This window comes from Phacochoerus africanus, chromosome 1, assembly GCF_016906955.1.
Source record: "Phacochoerus africanus isolate WHEZ1 chromosome 1, ROS_Pafr_v1, whole genome shotgun sequence".
In the NCBI taxonomy this organism is placed as follows: Eukaryota; Metazoa; Chordata; class Mammalia; order Artiodactyla; family Suidae; genus Phacochoerus; species Phacochoerus africanus.
In genome coordinates this window covers 186,796,479-186,812,162 of record NC_062544.1, presented here as the reverse complement: position 1 = coordinate 186,812,162, position 15,684 = coordinate 186,796,479, and the positions used below count along the sequence as shown (strand labels likewise).

Genomic DNA, 15,684 nt, shown 5'->3' with positions numbered 1-15,684 from the left:
AGGGCCATACTAGTGGCATATGGAGGTTCCCAGACTAAGGGTCAAATTGGAGCTGTAGCTGCCGGCCTACACCACAGCCATAGCAGCATGGGATCCGAGCTGCATCTGTGGCTTACACCACAGCTCACAGCAATGCTGAGTGAGGCCAGGGATTGAACCTGTGTCCTCATGGATACCAGTCAGATTCATTTCCGCTGAGCCATGACAGGAACTCCTATTTCTTTTTCTTGCCTAATTTCCCTGGTGAGAAACTCCAGCAAAATGTTGAATAGAAGTGGTGAGAGTGAACGTCCTCATCTCATTTCTGATCTCAGGGAGAGGACATTCAGGTTTTCACGATTAAGTATGATATCGGCTACTATAGGTTTTTGTTTTTGTACATGCTCTTTATTGAGTTTCTTCCTGTTCCTGATTCGATGAATATTTTTATCATGAAAATGCATTGGGTTTTATTAAATGCATTTTTGGATCTATTGAGATGATCACACAGATTTTGTCCTTTAGTCTGTTGATATGGTGTGTTACATTTCTTGATATTTGTGTGTTAAACTAAGCTGGCATTTCAGGTGCTGGGAGAAAGAAATGATCACACAGATTTTGTCCTTTAGTCTGTTGATATGGTGTGTTACATTTCTTGATATTTGTGTGTTAAACTAAGCTGGCATTTCAGGTGCTGGGAGAAAGAAATTTTCCTCTACCCTTCCAGGTTCTATTGGTTGGTCTAATAATTACACTAACATGAGAGAGATTTACAGGGCGAATCAAATGAAAGTCTACTAACATTTATATATGGAAGGGACCTAGGAAAACAGAGTAATTTACTCAATGGCCAAAGCCCTCACTTTAAGTACCATCTTTAGCTAAAGACAAAAGAGCATGTTGGGGTAGTGGTTTGGGATATCAAAGGGGAGGAAGGCAATTCACATGGAGATGGAAAAGCAAATGTTTGGTATATAAATGTTTGCTGGATCATGGGGAGACCCTGGGACTCACAGTCACCTGGCCTGTGTGGTCTTTGCAGATATCTCTGGTGATGGTTCTATTCCAGGAAGGGACCCTTTATATGTATTCTTTAGGAAGCTAAGGGGGAGGTAAAAAGAGAAACTTCTTGAGCCTTCTCTTTTTAAAAAATAACCTAAATTAATCCTCATACCAAAGAGACATATTTTGAGGTGGCAAATGTTGCTTCCCTACACTGGTGCAAACATTACTTGTTCAGACTATAATCTTTTTTATATGTCGCTGGATACTCTTTGCTGGTATTTAGTTGAAGAATTTTATTTTTATTTTTATTTTTGTCTTTTTAGGGACACATCCACAGTATACGGAGTTTTCCAGACTAGGGGTCAAATTGGAGCTATAGCTGCAGGCCTACGCCACAGCCACAGCAATGCAGGATCTGAGCTGCATCTGCGACCTACACCACAGCTCAAGGCAACACCGAATCCTTAACCCACTGAGCAAGGCCAGGGATCGGATTTAACCTGCTTCCTCATGGATGCTGGTTAGATTTGTTTCTGCTGAGCCCACAACAGGAACTCCTAGTTGAAGATTTTTACATCCATTTTCATTATAAATATTGCTCTGTAGTTTTCTTTTCTTGTGTGTCTTTGTGTGATTTTGGTATTAGGAAATACTGGCCTCATAAAATGATTTGGGAAGTGTTCCTTCCACTTCTAGTTTGGGGAAGAGTTTGAGAAATACTGGGTTTAATTCTTTAAATGTTTGGTAGAGTTTATTAATGAAAAGCCATCCGGGCCTGGGATTTCCTTTGCGTGTTTTTGATTATGAATTCAATCTTTTTATTTGTTATACGTCAGCTGAGATTTTCTATTTCTTCTTAAGTTTAGGTAGTTTTTGCATTTTTAGGCATTTATGCACTTCATTTCAATTATGTGATTTGTTGGCTTACAATCGTTTATGATATTATCTTCTAATCCTTTTTTATTTGTGTATGGTTGATGGTAATGTCCACTCTTTTATTTCTGAATTGAGTACTATGTATCCTTTCTCTCTTTCTTTTCGTTGGGATAGTCTAGCTAAAGTTTTGCTAATTTTATTGACAAATTTATTTACCCTTTCTTAAATTGCTTTTAGGATTTTATCTGACTTAGAAAGGCTGTTTACAGAGTTTTTAATTAATTTCTGCGAAAGCCTCTGCTTGGTCATAAAACATAGCTTGTAAAATTTCTCGTGTAATTTTGTGATGCTGTAGCCCTGTATGTCTTTGTTTTTCTTATGTGATTAGTAATCTAGTCATCTGGGAGTAGAAGAGTTGGTGGGTCTGTCAAGTGAGGACAGGGAAGAAAGTATATTTAAATGGGGAAAGTTTTTTCCTTGGCTAGAGTCCAAGGTTAGGATAAAGCCCACTTGTGTCATCAGGCTGTACTTTTGTGATACTGTTAAAGGACCCTCAGGTGAAAATGGCTGATTTGGTGCTAAGATTTGCATGTCTGCTTTTCATATTTATTTCACTAAATCTATCAGAGATGTTTTATGACATTCTACTTTACTTTTAGATAGCTGTGGCTTTTACAAGTAAAGAGATTTGTTTCTATGATCTATTGTCCAAAGAAGAATTTCCTTGTCAGTATAGACTCCAAGGCCTGAAAGGAACACCAATTTGCATGGATTATTGGTATGACCCTCTTGATGCCAATGAGTCAATTCTTTCTTTTGGGGACATAACCGGAAAGGTAAGTGAGGGAAGGCTAAGGGTGAACACTCTGGATGTAATCATCCAACAGTAGCTCAAAATAGAAATAGAATGCAATGAATGTGACTTAATTGAAATATGTTGTAGATCATAAGGCCACATATCTTGGACATGAAAAAGATGGGTTAGGTCACAAGTCCGTTTCTTACATATGAAAACCAGTCTTCACTGTGGTTTTCTTGCCTATTTTATAGTCTCATTTTCCTTATTTAGAAAAAAATATTTGCTAACTTTTTCACCATAGGGTGCTTAATCTATTAGATCTCAATGTTAACAAACATTTAATATGAAAGTCTAAATTTATCTCTCATAACTCTTTCAAATTTATTATTCAGATTTTCATTTATAAGGTTTCAGGCTTCCCAGTAGTAGGCTCCTGGGAAATGCTTGTTTCCTGTGTTATGTAACAAAGGGACAGATGCATTGTTGGGGGAAGCATTGAAACCCAGACATTGTATACAATGATTTCTATCTTCCTATCAAATTCCACCTGACCTCTGAAAAATTACTTCTTACTGAATGACAGTAGAATATGGCTGTGAATACTGAAGGAGTCTAATTTGACCAATTTCTTTTCATAATTGTGTAAGCTTTTCATCCTTACTGGTTTAATTGTGTAAGCTTTTCATCCTTACTGGTTTTAGTGACAAGTATATCAAAAAAGCAATCAAATAAAATATCCTTGGTAATTTTGCCTTACTAAGGTCTTTTTTTTTTTTCTCTTTTTGGGCCACAACTGCTGCATATGGAAGTTCCAAGGCAGGGGGTCAAAGCAGAACTATAGCTGCCGGCTTACACCACAGCCACAGCAACACCCAACCCAATCTGCATCTTTGACCTACCCTGCAGCTTTTGGCAGTGCCGGATCCTTAACACACTGAGTGAGACCACGGATTGAGCCTGCATTCTCATGGATACTAACTAGTCAGGTTCTTAACCTACTGAGCCACAATGGGAACTTCCCATAATGTCTTTTCATATAACTGACTGCATCCTTTAAATAATATTAAAATTGTTATTAATTCAATATCCATTCTTTATTAGTCTTAAAGAACATAGAATCTTCTTGCAACAGTTACCCTACCTGTGCTTGTTTTTCTTTCAATCTCTCTCTCAAGGTTCAGGTAATTGCTTTCACAACAGCCTTGATTTCCCTTTTCGAGCGTCCAGCTAGTGCATGTGAAGATGAAGAAGCTACTGTGACCATTCACTGGGCAGAGCTGCTCTCTGGGTATCATTAATGTTGCTATACATTAGAGCATAAACTTCATCGTGGAGATTGGGTCAGACAAGGTACTGCATTTAAACAGCAATGAAAGAAACAGTTACTTTAGACTTATACATTTATATACTTTGATGAAAGTGTTTCACACACAATGTTCAAGTCTAGAAATTAATAATTGATTCCTTGGAGGTTCTGGCCTGGACTCTGCTATCCCCTGCACAATGTCTTTCCTTTCCATCGAAAATTTAAGCCTCATACAATTAATTAAAGTGAACTCTTCACTCAAGACATCTCAAGAGAGGGGAGAAAATTGTCACAGAATCCATTTAACTTCAACCCAACTCTGATCCTAAGTTATTTCATGTAGTCACATTTGGGTCTACTGACCAAAAGAATTTAACAAGAGCCTTCAAAACACTCCTTTGCTTTCTTTATGTTCTTATGGGAAGTGTATTAGTTTGACTGCCTTCACAATGGGATCTTCTTTATTTTATTTTCTTTTTTCTCTTTTTTGGTAGAGTGATTGAATTGCTCTGCTCCAGAGTACTTGAGTGTCAGTTCTCTACGTGATAGGATCGTGTCATAAAACAGCATCTGTAGACGGCCAGGACTTTCTTATAACCTAGTCAACAATGAACTTATTACATTAGCAATATGCCTAATTTTTATAAAGTTTGCATCTGATGGTTCAAGATGCAAATATGCAATATCTATCCTAATATCTCCTTTGGTTCAGACACTAATGAGTTTGATAATTTCTCTTTCTAAACTTCTATGTTAAATAATGCCCACTGAAAAGAATGGACACTGTTGATCTCATTGTTATATTGTAGGTATATTCCTAATATACTTTGAAAAAGAGATACAAAAAATGGACCCAACAGTTGGCTTTTATGGTAATTTTTACCCTCTTTGAGTTTTAGGGTTTGTAACTAATTCTTTAATGCATGACCCATGATAATAATATCCCATATGGTGAAACATGGGTTCTGCATTTTTTTCTTCAATATAAATCATACCATGTCTTTAGTCCCTTCTACCTATCCTTTAATTCTGGCATGATAGTAATAGTGGGAAAGACAAAAGGTAAAATTTTTGGTCGTCCACTATGTGTGACAGGCACACAATTATGTGTTATGTTTTCATAACATGGAAACAAGAAAGTATTAGAAAGTGAAGGGAAGTATTACAGCTGTTTCCAAACAAGCATGATATTTTGATACATAAACCAAAGACTGAATAAACTACAGTAATAAAATTATAGTTCTTGAAATCTACTTGAAGCAAGTTCCCTGAAGTTTAGTTTATTAATTGCATTCCATGGGCTTAAACTAATATGAATACTGAGACAGCAGGTCGGATGAGCTCTTCCCTGTGTTATTTGTGTGATTTGCAAACTTCTCAATTTTGGCTCTGCTCCTGGGTTCCTACAAATTTCTGTATACACATCAGAATCCTGGTTTTGTCAAAATCCTCCCAATCCCAGAAGGAAATCTGGATACCTCACATGCAAATCACATTTATACTTAAAATTAAAATAATCTTCTTAGGGCAGGAAATATGTCCTTTATTCTCCTTAGTGTCTACTGTAACACATAGTACAATATTTCATATGATTTTCTTCTTCTTGCTGATTTTAAGCAGTTTGATTGTGATGTGCCTTAGTTTTCTTGGTATGTGTCTTTATGCTAATTAGAATTCATTGAATTCTTGGATTATGTGAATTTACCATTTTCATTAAACCTGAAGATTTTTCTATTGTGGTTTTTTGTAAAGTGTTTTCTCTTTCTCTCTCTTTTGGGTCGCGAACTCGCATTATTTATATGTGAGATGCTTGACATTGTCCAACAAGTTATGGAGCTTTTTCATTTTTATTCAGCTGTTTTTTGAAATCATTGTGCTTTAGTTTAGTTAGATTTTATTTCTCTGTCTTCGAGTTCCCGGATCTTTTCTTCTGAAATATTGCAAAGTTGTTTCAAACGGTGAATGAGGCCACCTCTATTGTCCAGGTGGGCCTGCATTCCCCAACCTGGTGCCTTGGTGGGGGGAACTTTGCAGAGACCTGTGGTATAGGCTGTGCCCAGTGAAGCCTTGGCATGGGTGGGGCCACTGCCACAGCATGGACAGTGCCTGTGGGGGTGACATTACTCTCCTGGGTCTGGAAGGCAGATTATGAGACCAAGAGGGTTATTCTTTTTTTATTTTTTTTATTTTTTATTCTTTTTAGGGCCACACCCATGTTATCTGGAAGTACCCAGGCTAGGGGTCAAATCAGAGCTGCAGCTGCCAGCCTATGCCACAGTCACAGGAATGCTAGATCTGAGCCGTGTCCATGACCTACACCACAGCTCATGGCAATGTTGCATCCTTAACTCACTGAGTGAGGCCAGGGACCGAACTCACATCTTCATAGATACTAGTCAGGTTCATTACTACTGAGCCACAAAGGGAACTCCCAAGAGAGCTATTCTTGAGCCATTACGTTTAATGGAGTTTTCCTTGTTAGGTTTTGAATTTACTTGAGACTGATAATATTGCTTTTTCTTTCTTCTTTCTCTCTTTTGAAATGGGAATACCTATCCCACACCTGTTCTACCGTTTTGTTTTGGATGCATATAACTGGTTTGGTTTCACAAGTTCATAGCTTGGAGAAGAATTTGTCTCAGCTGTGTATCCTGAGTCTTATCCATGTCTGATTCAGATATTTAAATGAGATTTGAACATAGACTTTAGAGTCATTGTTGGAATGAGTTAAGACTTTGATGACTGTTGAGATGTATTTTACTTGTGAGAAGGACATGGATTTGGAAAGAGGGGCAGAGGCAGAATGTACAGACTGGATTTTTGTGTCTCCTCCCAACCAAATCCATATGTTAAAGTCCTAGCAACCACCTCCCCATGATGGTGTCTTTGGGAGGTGCTTAAGTCATGAGGGTGTATTTCTTATCAATAGGATGAGTGCCCTTATAAAAGAGAACCCAGAGAGCTCTCTTACTTCTTCCCCATCTGAGGGCATGGTGAGAAATAGGGCATCTGTGCACTAGGAAGTAGACCCTGAATAGACACCAAATCTCTCAGTACCTTGGTCTTGGACTTCCCAGCCTTCAGAACTGTGGGAGATAACTGTTTTTTAAATCACTCAGTGTCTGTATTTTGTTACAGCAACCTGATGGACTAAGACATTGGATAAATGTTATTAAAAATATTTCAAAAGAAAAGAGAGAAAAAAAAGAAATTTTGTAACATATGGATAGAATCCTTTTTTAAAAAAATAGGTTACTTATGGTAAAAAGAAAGTGGTCAGGGTAAGAAGAATACATTTACCAGTAATGTGTAGTTTAATACTATATGAATGGCTGTGGAGGAAAATGCAGTAGAAAAGAAGAGAACTCAAAAGGGAGAAAGTAGAGTGTATGGAAAGGTGAAGTATCTGTATAAGATTTTCTCATCTTTCAAGGTTTATATTTGAAGCTCAAGTACCTACTTCAAGAGTTCCTGTGGTGTTAAGGACCCGATGTTGTTTCTGTCTGAATGTGGGTTTGATCCCTAGCCTCTCTCAGTGGGTAAAGCGTCTGGTGTACCCATGGCTGTGGCAAAGGCCTGCAGCTGCAGTGCACCTCTGGCCCAAGAACTTCCATATGCCCCTACTGCAGCTTGAAAAAACCCAGAAAACAAAAAAAGTACCCACTTCAGTTCTAAGCAATGGGCCCCTTCCTAGACTTAGTCTCTGAGACTAGAAGCTTAAATACATTTTTTTTTTTTTGTGGCCGGGATGTTGTTTGCACCTCAGTTATTTCAATTTAAGGGAGGAATTTCAATTTAAGGGAGGAAGGCTGAAATGAGGAGGCAGGAAAAGGAGAAAGGCAGGCTGGAGTCAAATACAGGGCAGTGTGGTTAGCAGTGCTTCTTGGGCTGCAAGACTTACTTTTTCCAGAGCAAGAAAACAATGGCTGCTTTCATTTGATACTCTTTTTACCCCAAGAACATGATGTGATATTCTTATAACTCCTCAAGAAATATTTTTTGCTGATTTCCTTCTCAGTGTGAGGAGGGAATATACAATTGAGGAAGGAAGGTAATATGAACAAGTTTGGTAATAATGTTTCACTGAAGCTAAGGATAAAATATCTATAAAACTGAGATGTCAGGCATAAGAATATTAGCTTATTGCTTTAAGATGAGGTTCAGACTTATTTAAAATTTTGAAGGAGAAAATGTTTTCATCTTATCTGAGTGGTTCTCTGTTATATCTTAATGGAAAAATAATTACATTCTGAAATGCTTGTGAAGTTAGTTCAGAGATTTGGGGCAATAGTAGCAAGACATAAATCTTTGGAATCTCAGAGAATTTCTTTTTTTTTCTTTTCTTTTTTTTTTTGGTCCCAAAGAATTGCTTTTTGTATAAATAATATCTTTGGAAACCACAGACTGAAGGTTTAGCTATGGAAATGGTGAACACTAAATTGCCAGCAATAGAAACAATTTTTTTTAAGTTGAAAGGTCTTTTGCCCCCTTTGTTTGACCGTGGCTACCAGAAGGTACAAAACAGTTTGAACTGATAGAAGCACTAATTGCTGAGCTAATTAATGGAGCTATGCCAGGGAATTTAGAATACAGACAGCAGGTTGTTTCCTTAGGGAGCCTTCATAATTGATGGGGACTAAGTTTGGGAGAGAAGCCAGATTTAGTGTCTTGCTTGTGTGTGTTTCCACTTTTCCTGCATCTAAATCAGTCCTCCAGACAAAAATGGTGCACCACTGAGTCAGCTGGAACACGCTGCCCTTCCTGCCAGTTCCCTCACTGTGTTTAAAGCAGTTGAAACCTGCTATGAGCCAGTGGCCTTGGTTTGAAGTAAAAGATCTCTTCCTGCAGTTTTTTCTACAGTTTGACAGAGGGGTAAGGTCTGTTGTATCATAGGTCTAATCAGTATTTTGAAAAGTCATTAAATGAATTGCATTATCATTTTTTTTAATGTGCCCATCAGTGCTGGATTAGATGTATCTTGATTTTTACAAATGGGAAATAGAATTTCCCTTTCTTATCTCTCCTCTTTGAAATGGTTGTTGCTCAGAAGGGAGAGAGCCCTGTGGTGGTCTCAGAGAATGGGACCGCAACTGAAAATAAACTCCCTCAAACAAGATAACATAAAAGAGAGTTCAAGGTAGGGAGTTTTCTTAAGTCACATGACTCATAAAGTAAAAGCCTGAAAAATGATAATAAGAATTCCTAGTTAGAAATGGCCCAATTTTCTACCCTTCTATAGCTTCCATCTGTCGGCAGATGATAAAGAGTGGCCTCATTCTAGCTTACTCTAAGTGCACTTAATAGCATTACTTACTTTCTAGGTATCACTTTTCATTTTCAAATCACTTTTCCCACATTAACTAATTGCTATCACACAAGGTCATTTTTACAGCAACATGAGGACAAGGATCAATGAAAGCTTCCCTTAATGCCTCTTTTATGACGAAGGAGCAAGACAGTGGAAGAGTTGAAAGTTGGCATCTTAAAGGACAGGCATGATCAAATTGTCTTTTTTAATCCCACAAAGTATTATCTAAAAGTAATTTTAAAATATTTTTCTACCATGCCCCAAACTCACTGAGAATATTAAAAATAAATCATTTGGAGTTCCCGTCGTGGCGCAGTGGTTAACGAATCCCACTAGGAACCATGAGGTTGCGGGTTCAGTCCCTGCCCTTGCTCAGTGGGTTAACGATCCGGCGTTGCCGTGAGCTGTGGTGTAGGTTGCAGACGCGGCTCGGATCCCGCGTTGCTGTGGCTCTGGCGTAGGCCGGTGGCTACAGCTCCGATTCAACCCCTAGCCTGGGAACCTCCATATGCCGCGGGAGCGGCCCAAGAAATAGCAAGAACAAGAACAAGAACAACAACAACAAAAAGACAAAAGACAAAAAAAAAAATCATTTATTTTATCAGTGCATTCCATTCCCTAGCTTGATATTTAATTTTTTTTTTATTATAAACCATCATTTTTTTCCCTCTCTTCAAGGAGTGAGAAGCACATTTTTATTTATCAGGTAATTTGATTTTAAGGAAATGGTTTTACTTTCACCTTCTTCTGGGGCATTGTCAGGAGCTCTGGCATTCTACACTTTAATCAGAAACAAGTTATATCTTGGTTTAGAAATAAAGTATGAATTGTTGAGTCTCCAATATGCAACACTACAGGCCCATAAATGTCACTTGCTAACCTCCAGATTCAGATCTTAAAGCAATACTTTAAATACCAGGGCAGAATGATCTTCCTTGTATGTCTTTCTTTACAGCCTCAAAACCAAAGATAGTACTGGGATATAATGTGGGAACACATGACAAGGCAATTTTCTGAGTAGAAATACTTTTTTTGATTGTACTATAAAGATCTTATGAAATTTCCATAGATTTGAAGATATAATTATACTGTGGTGTTTTATACTTTATGTATTATAATATTGCTTCACTTGAGTCAAATTATAGTAACCCTTAGCATATTCTGTAAACAAAGGGAATATTTTCAGTGAGGTTGCTCCTGATGAGGATACTTGTCATCAGATTTTATATTGTTGGTACCTCTAGTAAGGTCGCAGTATTAGTGTAGTCAGTAATACAACAATCTTCGTGTTCCTGAGATTAATTGTTCCCCAGTGAGTCTCAAAGGACTCAGTTTCATAGGAAGTATTTACTTTCACCCTTCTTTCTCTCCTTCCTTCCTCCCTTCCTTCCTTCCTCCCTCCCTCCCTTCTTTTCTTACCTTCCTTCCTTTCCTTCCTTCCTCCCTCTTTCCCTTTCTTCCTTTCTTCCTTCCTTCCTTCTTTCCTTCCTTCCCTTCCTCCCCTCCCTCCCTTCCTCTTTTTCTTTTTAAGAAGGAAAGAATAGATCAGAAAAAGAGGTGGAGAGCAAGAGGAAACAGGAATACTCTTCCTAGTAGGATAAGGGTAATTAGAAAATGAAGAGATCAGGAAAGACTCAAGATGAAGCAGGGGGTTGGTCTAGGATTGAGAGTATGGGGGACATAAGTGTAGTTGGTCATAGAAAGAATCTCAGATCAGGTAATAGAAAGGAACTAGCATACATATGGCAGTGTCACTTAATGGAAAAGAAGGATGCAGTAGCTTATAGCTCACAGTCAAACACGACAGGGCTCAAGCTCATCTCCACCTTCAATTAGCCACATGTCCTCGGGTGATAGTGACTTTTGGACTGTTTCCTCATCAGTGAATTCAGGATATCTCCCCACTAAAGATGATTACAGGGCGAGAGCAGCTGGCAGGATACCTGGTAGTCGGAGGGCTTCAAAAAATTACCTTCATAATTATTATAAGAGTCTGTAGAATGAGGGAGATTACACGATAGGGGAGGAGCAAGAAACACAAGAGTCTGGTGAATTCTCAGCAGAGCAGAGAAATAGAGCATTTCGGCCTTTAGCAGTTGTGTTCAATGACAAGTTTCACAACACACTGCTTGGTGAATTATTCTCTTTGTCTAGACCCCTGTGAGTGACCCTTCCTGAATGTCTCCTAAGGATTATCTCAGCCCTTTCTTTTTTCCTTAGAAATTGTGTTCTGGCTTTGATTGTGAGAACCCCAGCATCAAAGGTCAGTTCAACTCATTTACTTTAAAGAAGTAGAAACTAAAAAGAGAAGCCCAAAGTGGGTATTACCCAACTCAAGTTTGGCTATTGGAAAGCCTATTTGGCTAAAGAAAGCCTTTATTTGAGAGACAAATGCTGGTGGGAACTGAAAGGTTGCTTTATTCAGGAGCCTGCAACCTGGGGAGAAGACGGACTCATGTTCCAGACCCAACTCTGAGATTCTGTTTGGACATGAGTTTTTAATGGGAAAAAGGGGAAGTAAACTCAGTTAATCATTCAGGGAGGGGGTCAGGTTTGTTACTGTCTCTCACTGTGAGCTGATTTGTCAACTCCTTATAATCTTTTTTTAGATGCTATTTTGTGGGATCACTGAAGGGTAAGCTGGGGAAAAGATCTAGTCACTCCTTAATTACTTATTCTTCATTTCCACTTCTTTGATCTAAGGACAGAATCAATAGGCTAGGTAAAGCATTGTGTGATCAAAAGATTTGAATGGTGTGCTTGGGCTGGAGGGGAGTAGAGCATGGGCTGCCAGCTTAAAAATTAGTTGGCAGTGTAGTTTTGCTAAAGTGACAAGACAAAAGGGGCCTCCTGAGGAGAGCTGCTTCCTGCAAAGAGCTCTTCCCTGCACAGAGCTGCTTACCTGGGCATTGGTTAACACAATGCATACACACGATTAGTAACAGAAATTGTAAGAATTACTTGAGAAGGCAGGGAGGTGTTTAACGATCCTAAATCACCTTGTAGTTGGGGATTTATCACTTGAGTTCTTCAGATCTATCACAGTTGGTCTTCAGGGGTTGAGGTGCAGAGGTTCCTCAAATCCTGATTTTTATACAAAGTTTTCTGTGTATGCACATCTTTCTGGTGGAGAGTGTCTATAGCTTTTAGCAGCTTCCCAAAGGGGCATTTGGCCTCTCCAATCTTAAGAACCATGGTTTAGTTCTCTAGAGTATAAAAGGATGGCAGTACTTCTAAGGAACGTATTCTAGCTTCTTTCTACTTAAAGTATTTGTCCTAAGAGCCACACTGGAGATTGTTAGAAATGCAGCATCCTTGAAGTTCCCTTCGTGGAACAGAGGAAATGAATCTGACTAGTATCCATGAGGATATGGGTTCCTTGCCTCACTCAGTGGGTCGGGGATCCAGCGTTGCCCTGAACTGTGATGTAGGTTGCAGATGTGTCTTGGATTCTGTGTTTCTGTGGCTTTGGCTGGCAACTGCAGCTCCAATTTGACCCCTAGCCTGGGAGCTTCCATATGCCCAGCCTAAAAACTGAAAAAAAAGAAAAGAAAAGAAAAGAAAAAGAAATGCAGAATCCTGGGTTTTCTGAATAAGAATCTGAAAATTTTATTTTAGTTAATTAATTAATTTATTGTCTTTTGTCTTTTGACAGCCGCACCTGTGGCACATGGAGGTTCCTAGGCTAGAGGTCCAATCAGAGCTGTAGCCACTGGCCTACACCACAGCCACAGCAATGCCAGACTGAGCCACGTCTGCAACCTCACCACAGCTCACGGCAGCACCTGATCCTCAACCAACTGAGCGAGGCCAGGGATCAAACCCATAACCTCATGGTTCTTGGATTCATTTCTGCTGTGCCATGACAGGAACTCCAGAATCTGCATTTTAACACAGATTTCTAGGTGACTGGCCTGCATATTAAAATATGAGAAGCCCTGTTCCAGTGGTCAAGAGATCAGGTCTGAATTTGCACTCTTTGCACTCTGGCTCGGTCAAACGTTAGTGTCCCAAGCTTGGTTTTTAATATTGCATGTTATATAACATTAAACTACCAAACTCATAGTCAGAATGCTTGGCCTCCAGTTCTGAGTTTGACAACAATCAGGATTTTGGCCAAATCTTTGAACCTGTACAGGTCTCTATTTCTTAGTCTGTAAAATAAGCAGTAGAAGAGTCTTCTTTCAGCTCTAAATTCTGGAGTTTACCTTTTGTTTCCCACACATATGTTCTGTCACCTCTTAGCTATTGAAATGCTCTCTTTTCATCAGGGCTTGCCAAATTCTTCTAAACCTTGAAGCCCAATTGTTTCTTTTGTCCTTGAACTTCTTTTATACTTTCTGTACCACTCAATTTATCACTTTATTGTATGCTAAAGTTTTCAGTAACTGTTTCATTTACATATCTTTTCTTACAAGCTTGGGGCCCTCCAGGCTCTATGTCATTTGTTGTTAACAGAATCACACCACAGAGCACACAGTATTTGCCTAATAAATCTCTGAAGTACAGGATGTTGTGTTTTAAGAGAGGCTATCTATAGAGGACACACAAATAAATTGGTCATGTTAAAATATTTTTTATAATGATTTTTATTTTTTCCATTATAGCAGGTTTACAGTGTTTGATCAATTTTCTACTGTACAGCAAGGTGACATACATGTATACATTCTTTTTTCTCACATTAGCATGCTCCATCACATGGATGGAGCATGCTAATGTGACTAGATATAGTTCCCAGTGCTATATAGCAGGATCTCATTGCTTATCCATTCCGAAGGCAATAGTTTGCATCTTTTAACCCCAAATTCCCAATCCATTCCACTCCCTCTCTCTCCCCTACGCAACCACAAGTCTGTTCTCTATGTCCATTATTTTCTTTTCTGTGCAAAGGTTCATTTATGCCCTATACAGGTGATATATGGTATTTGTCTTTTTCTTTTTGACTGACTTCATTTAGTATGAGAGTTTCTGATTTCATCCAAGTTGTTGCACATGGCATCATTTTGTTCTTTTTTATGGCTGAGTAGTATTCCATTGTGTATATATACTATATCTTCCTAATCCAATCATCTGTTGATGGACATTTGGGTTGTTTCCATGTCTTGGCTATTGTGAATAGCACTGCAATGAACATGCAGGTGCATGTATCTTTTTCAAGGAAAGTTTTGTCTGGATATATGCCCAAGAGTGGGATTACTGGGTCATATGGTAGTTTTATATTTAGTTTTCTAAGGTATCCCCATACTGCTTTACATTGTGGTTGTACCAATTTACATTCCCACCAACAGTGAGGGAGTGTTTCTTTTTCTCTGCACCCTCTCCTGCATTTGTTATTTGTGGATTTATTAATGACGGTCATTCTGACTGGTGTGAGGTGGTATCTCATGGTAGTTTTGATTTGCATTTCTCTAATAATCAGGGATGTTGAGCATTTTTTCATGTGCTTGTTGGCCATCTGTATATCTTCTTTGGAGAAATGTCTATTCAGGTCTTTTGCCCATTTTTTCAATTGGGTTGTTAGCTTTTGTGCTATTGAGTTGTATAGTTGTTTGTGTATTTTAGAGATTAAGCCCTTATCATTTGAAACTATTTTCTCCCATTCTGTAAGTTGTCTTTTTGGTTTTATTTTTATGGTTTTCTTTGCTGTGCAAAAGCTTGTCAGTTTTATTAGGTCCCATTGGTTTATTTATTTATTTATTTATATTTATTTATTTTTTGTCTTTTTGCCTTTTCTAGGGCTACTTCCTGCGGCATATGGAGGTTCCCAGGCTAGGGGTCTAATCAGAGCTATAGCCACCGACTTCCGCCAGAGCCACAGCAACACAGGATCCGAGTCCTGTCTGCAACCTACACCACAGCTCACAGCAATGCCGGATCCTTAACCCACTGAGCAAGGCCAGGGATCAAACCTGCAACCTCATGGTTCCTAGTCGGATTCGTTAACCACTGCGTCATGACTCGAACTCCAGCCATTGGTTTATTTTTGCTTTTATTTCTGTTGCCTTGGGAGACTGACCAGAGAAAACATTTGTAAGCTTGATGTCAGGGAATGTTTTGCCTATGTTCTCTTTCAGGAGTTTGATTGTGTCTTGTCTTATATTTAAGTCTTTAAGCCATTTTGAGTTTATTTTTGTGCATGGTGTGAGGGTGTGTTCTAGTTTCGTTGATTTACATGCGGCTATCCAGTTTTCCCAACAATACTTGCTGAAAAGACTGTCTTTCCCCCATTTTATATTCTTGCCTCCTTTGTCGAAGATTAATTGACCATAGATGTCTGGGTTTATTTGTGGGTTCTCTATTCTGTTCCATTGGTCTGTATGTCTGTTTTGGTACCAGTATCACACTGTCTTGATTCCTGAGGCTTTATAATGTTGCCTGAAGTCTGGGAGAGTTATGCCTCCTGCTTGGTTT

At 38.7% G+C, this 15,684-nt stretch overlaps 1 protein-coding gene across 1 annotated transcript in view; it reads left to right on the top strand.

The window, feature by feature from the left end:
- The window catches only part of WDR49 (WD repeat domain 49), a 144,135-nt gene that overhangs the window by 29,973 nt on the left and 98,478 nt on the right, over positions 1-15,684 (top strand). Inside the window, 2 exon segments of the mRNA XM_047785863.1 lie at positions 2,520-2,696; positions 3,835-4,009. Of these exon segments, the coding sequence (XP_047641819.1) occupies positions 2,520-2,696; positions 3,835-4,009 (352 nt within the window).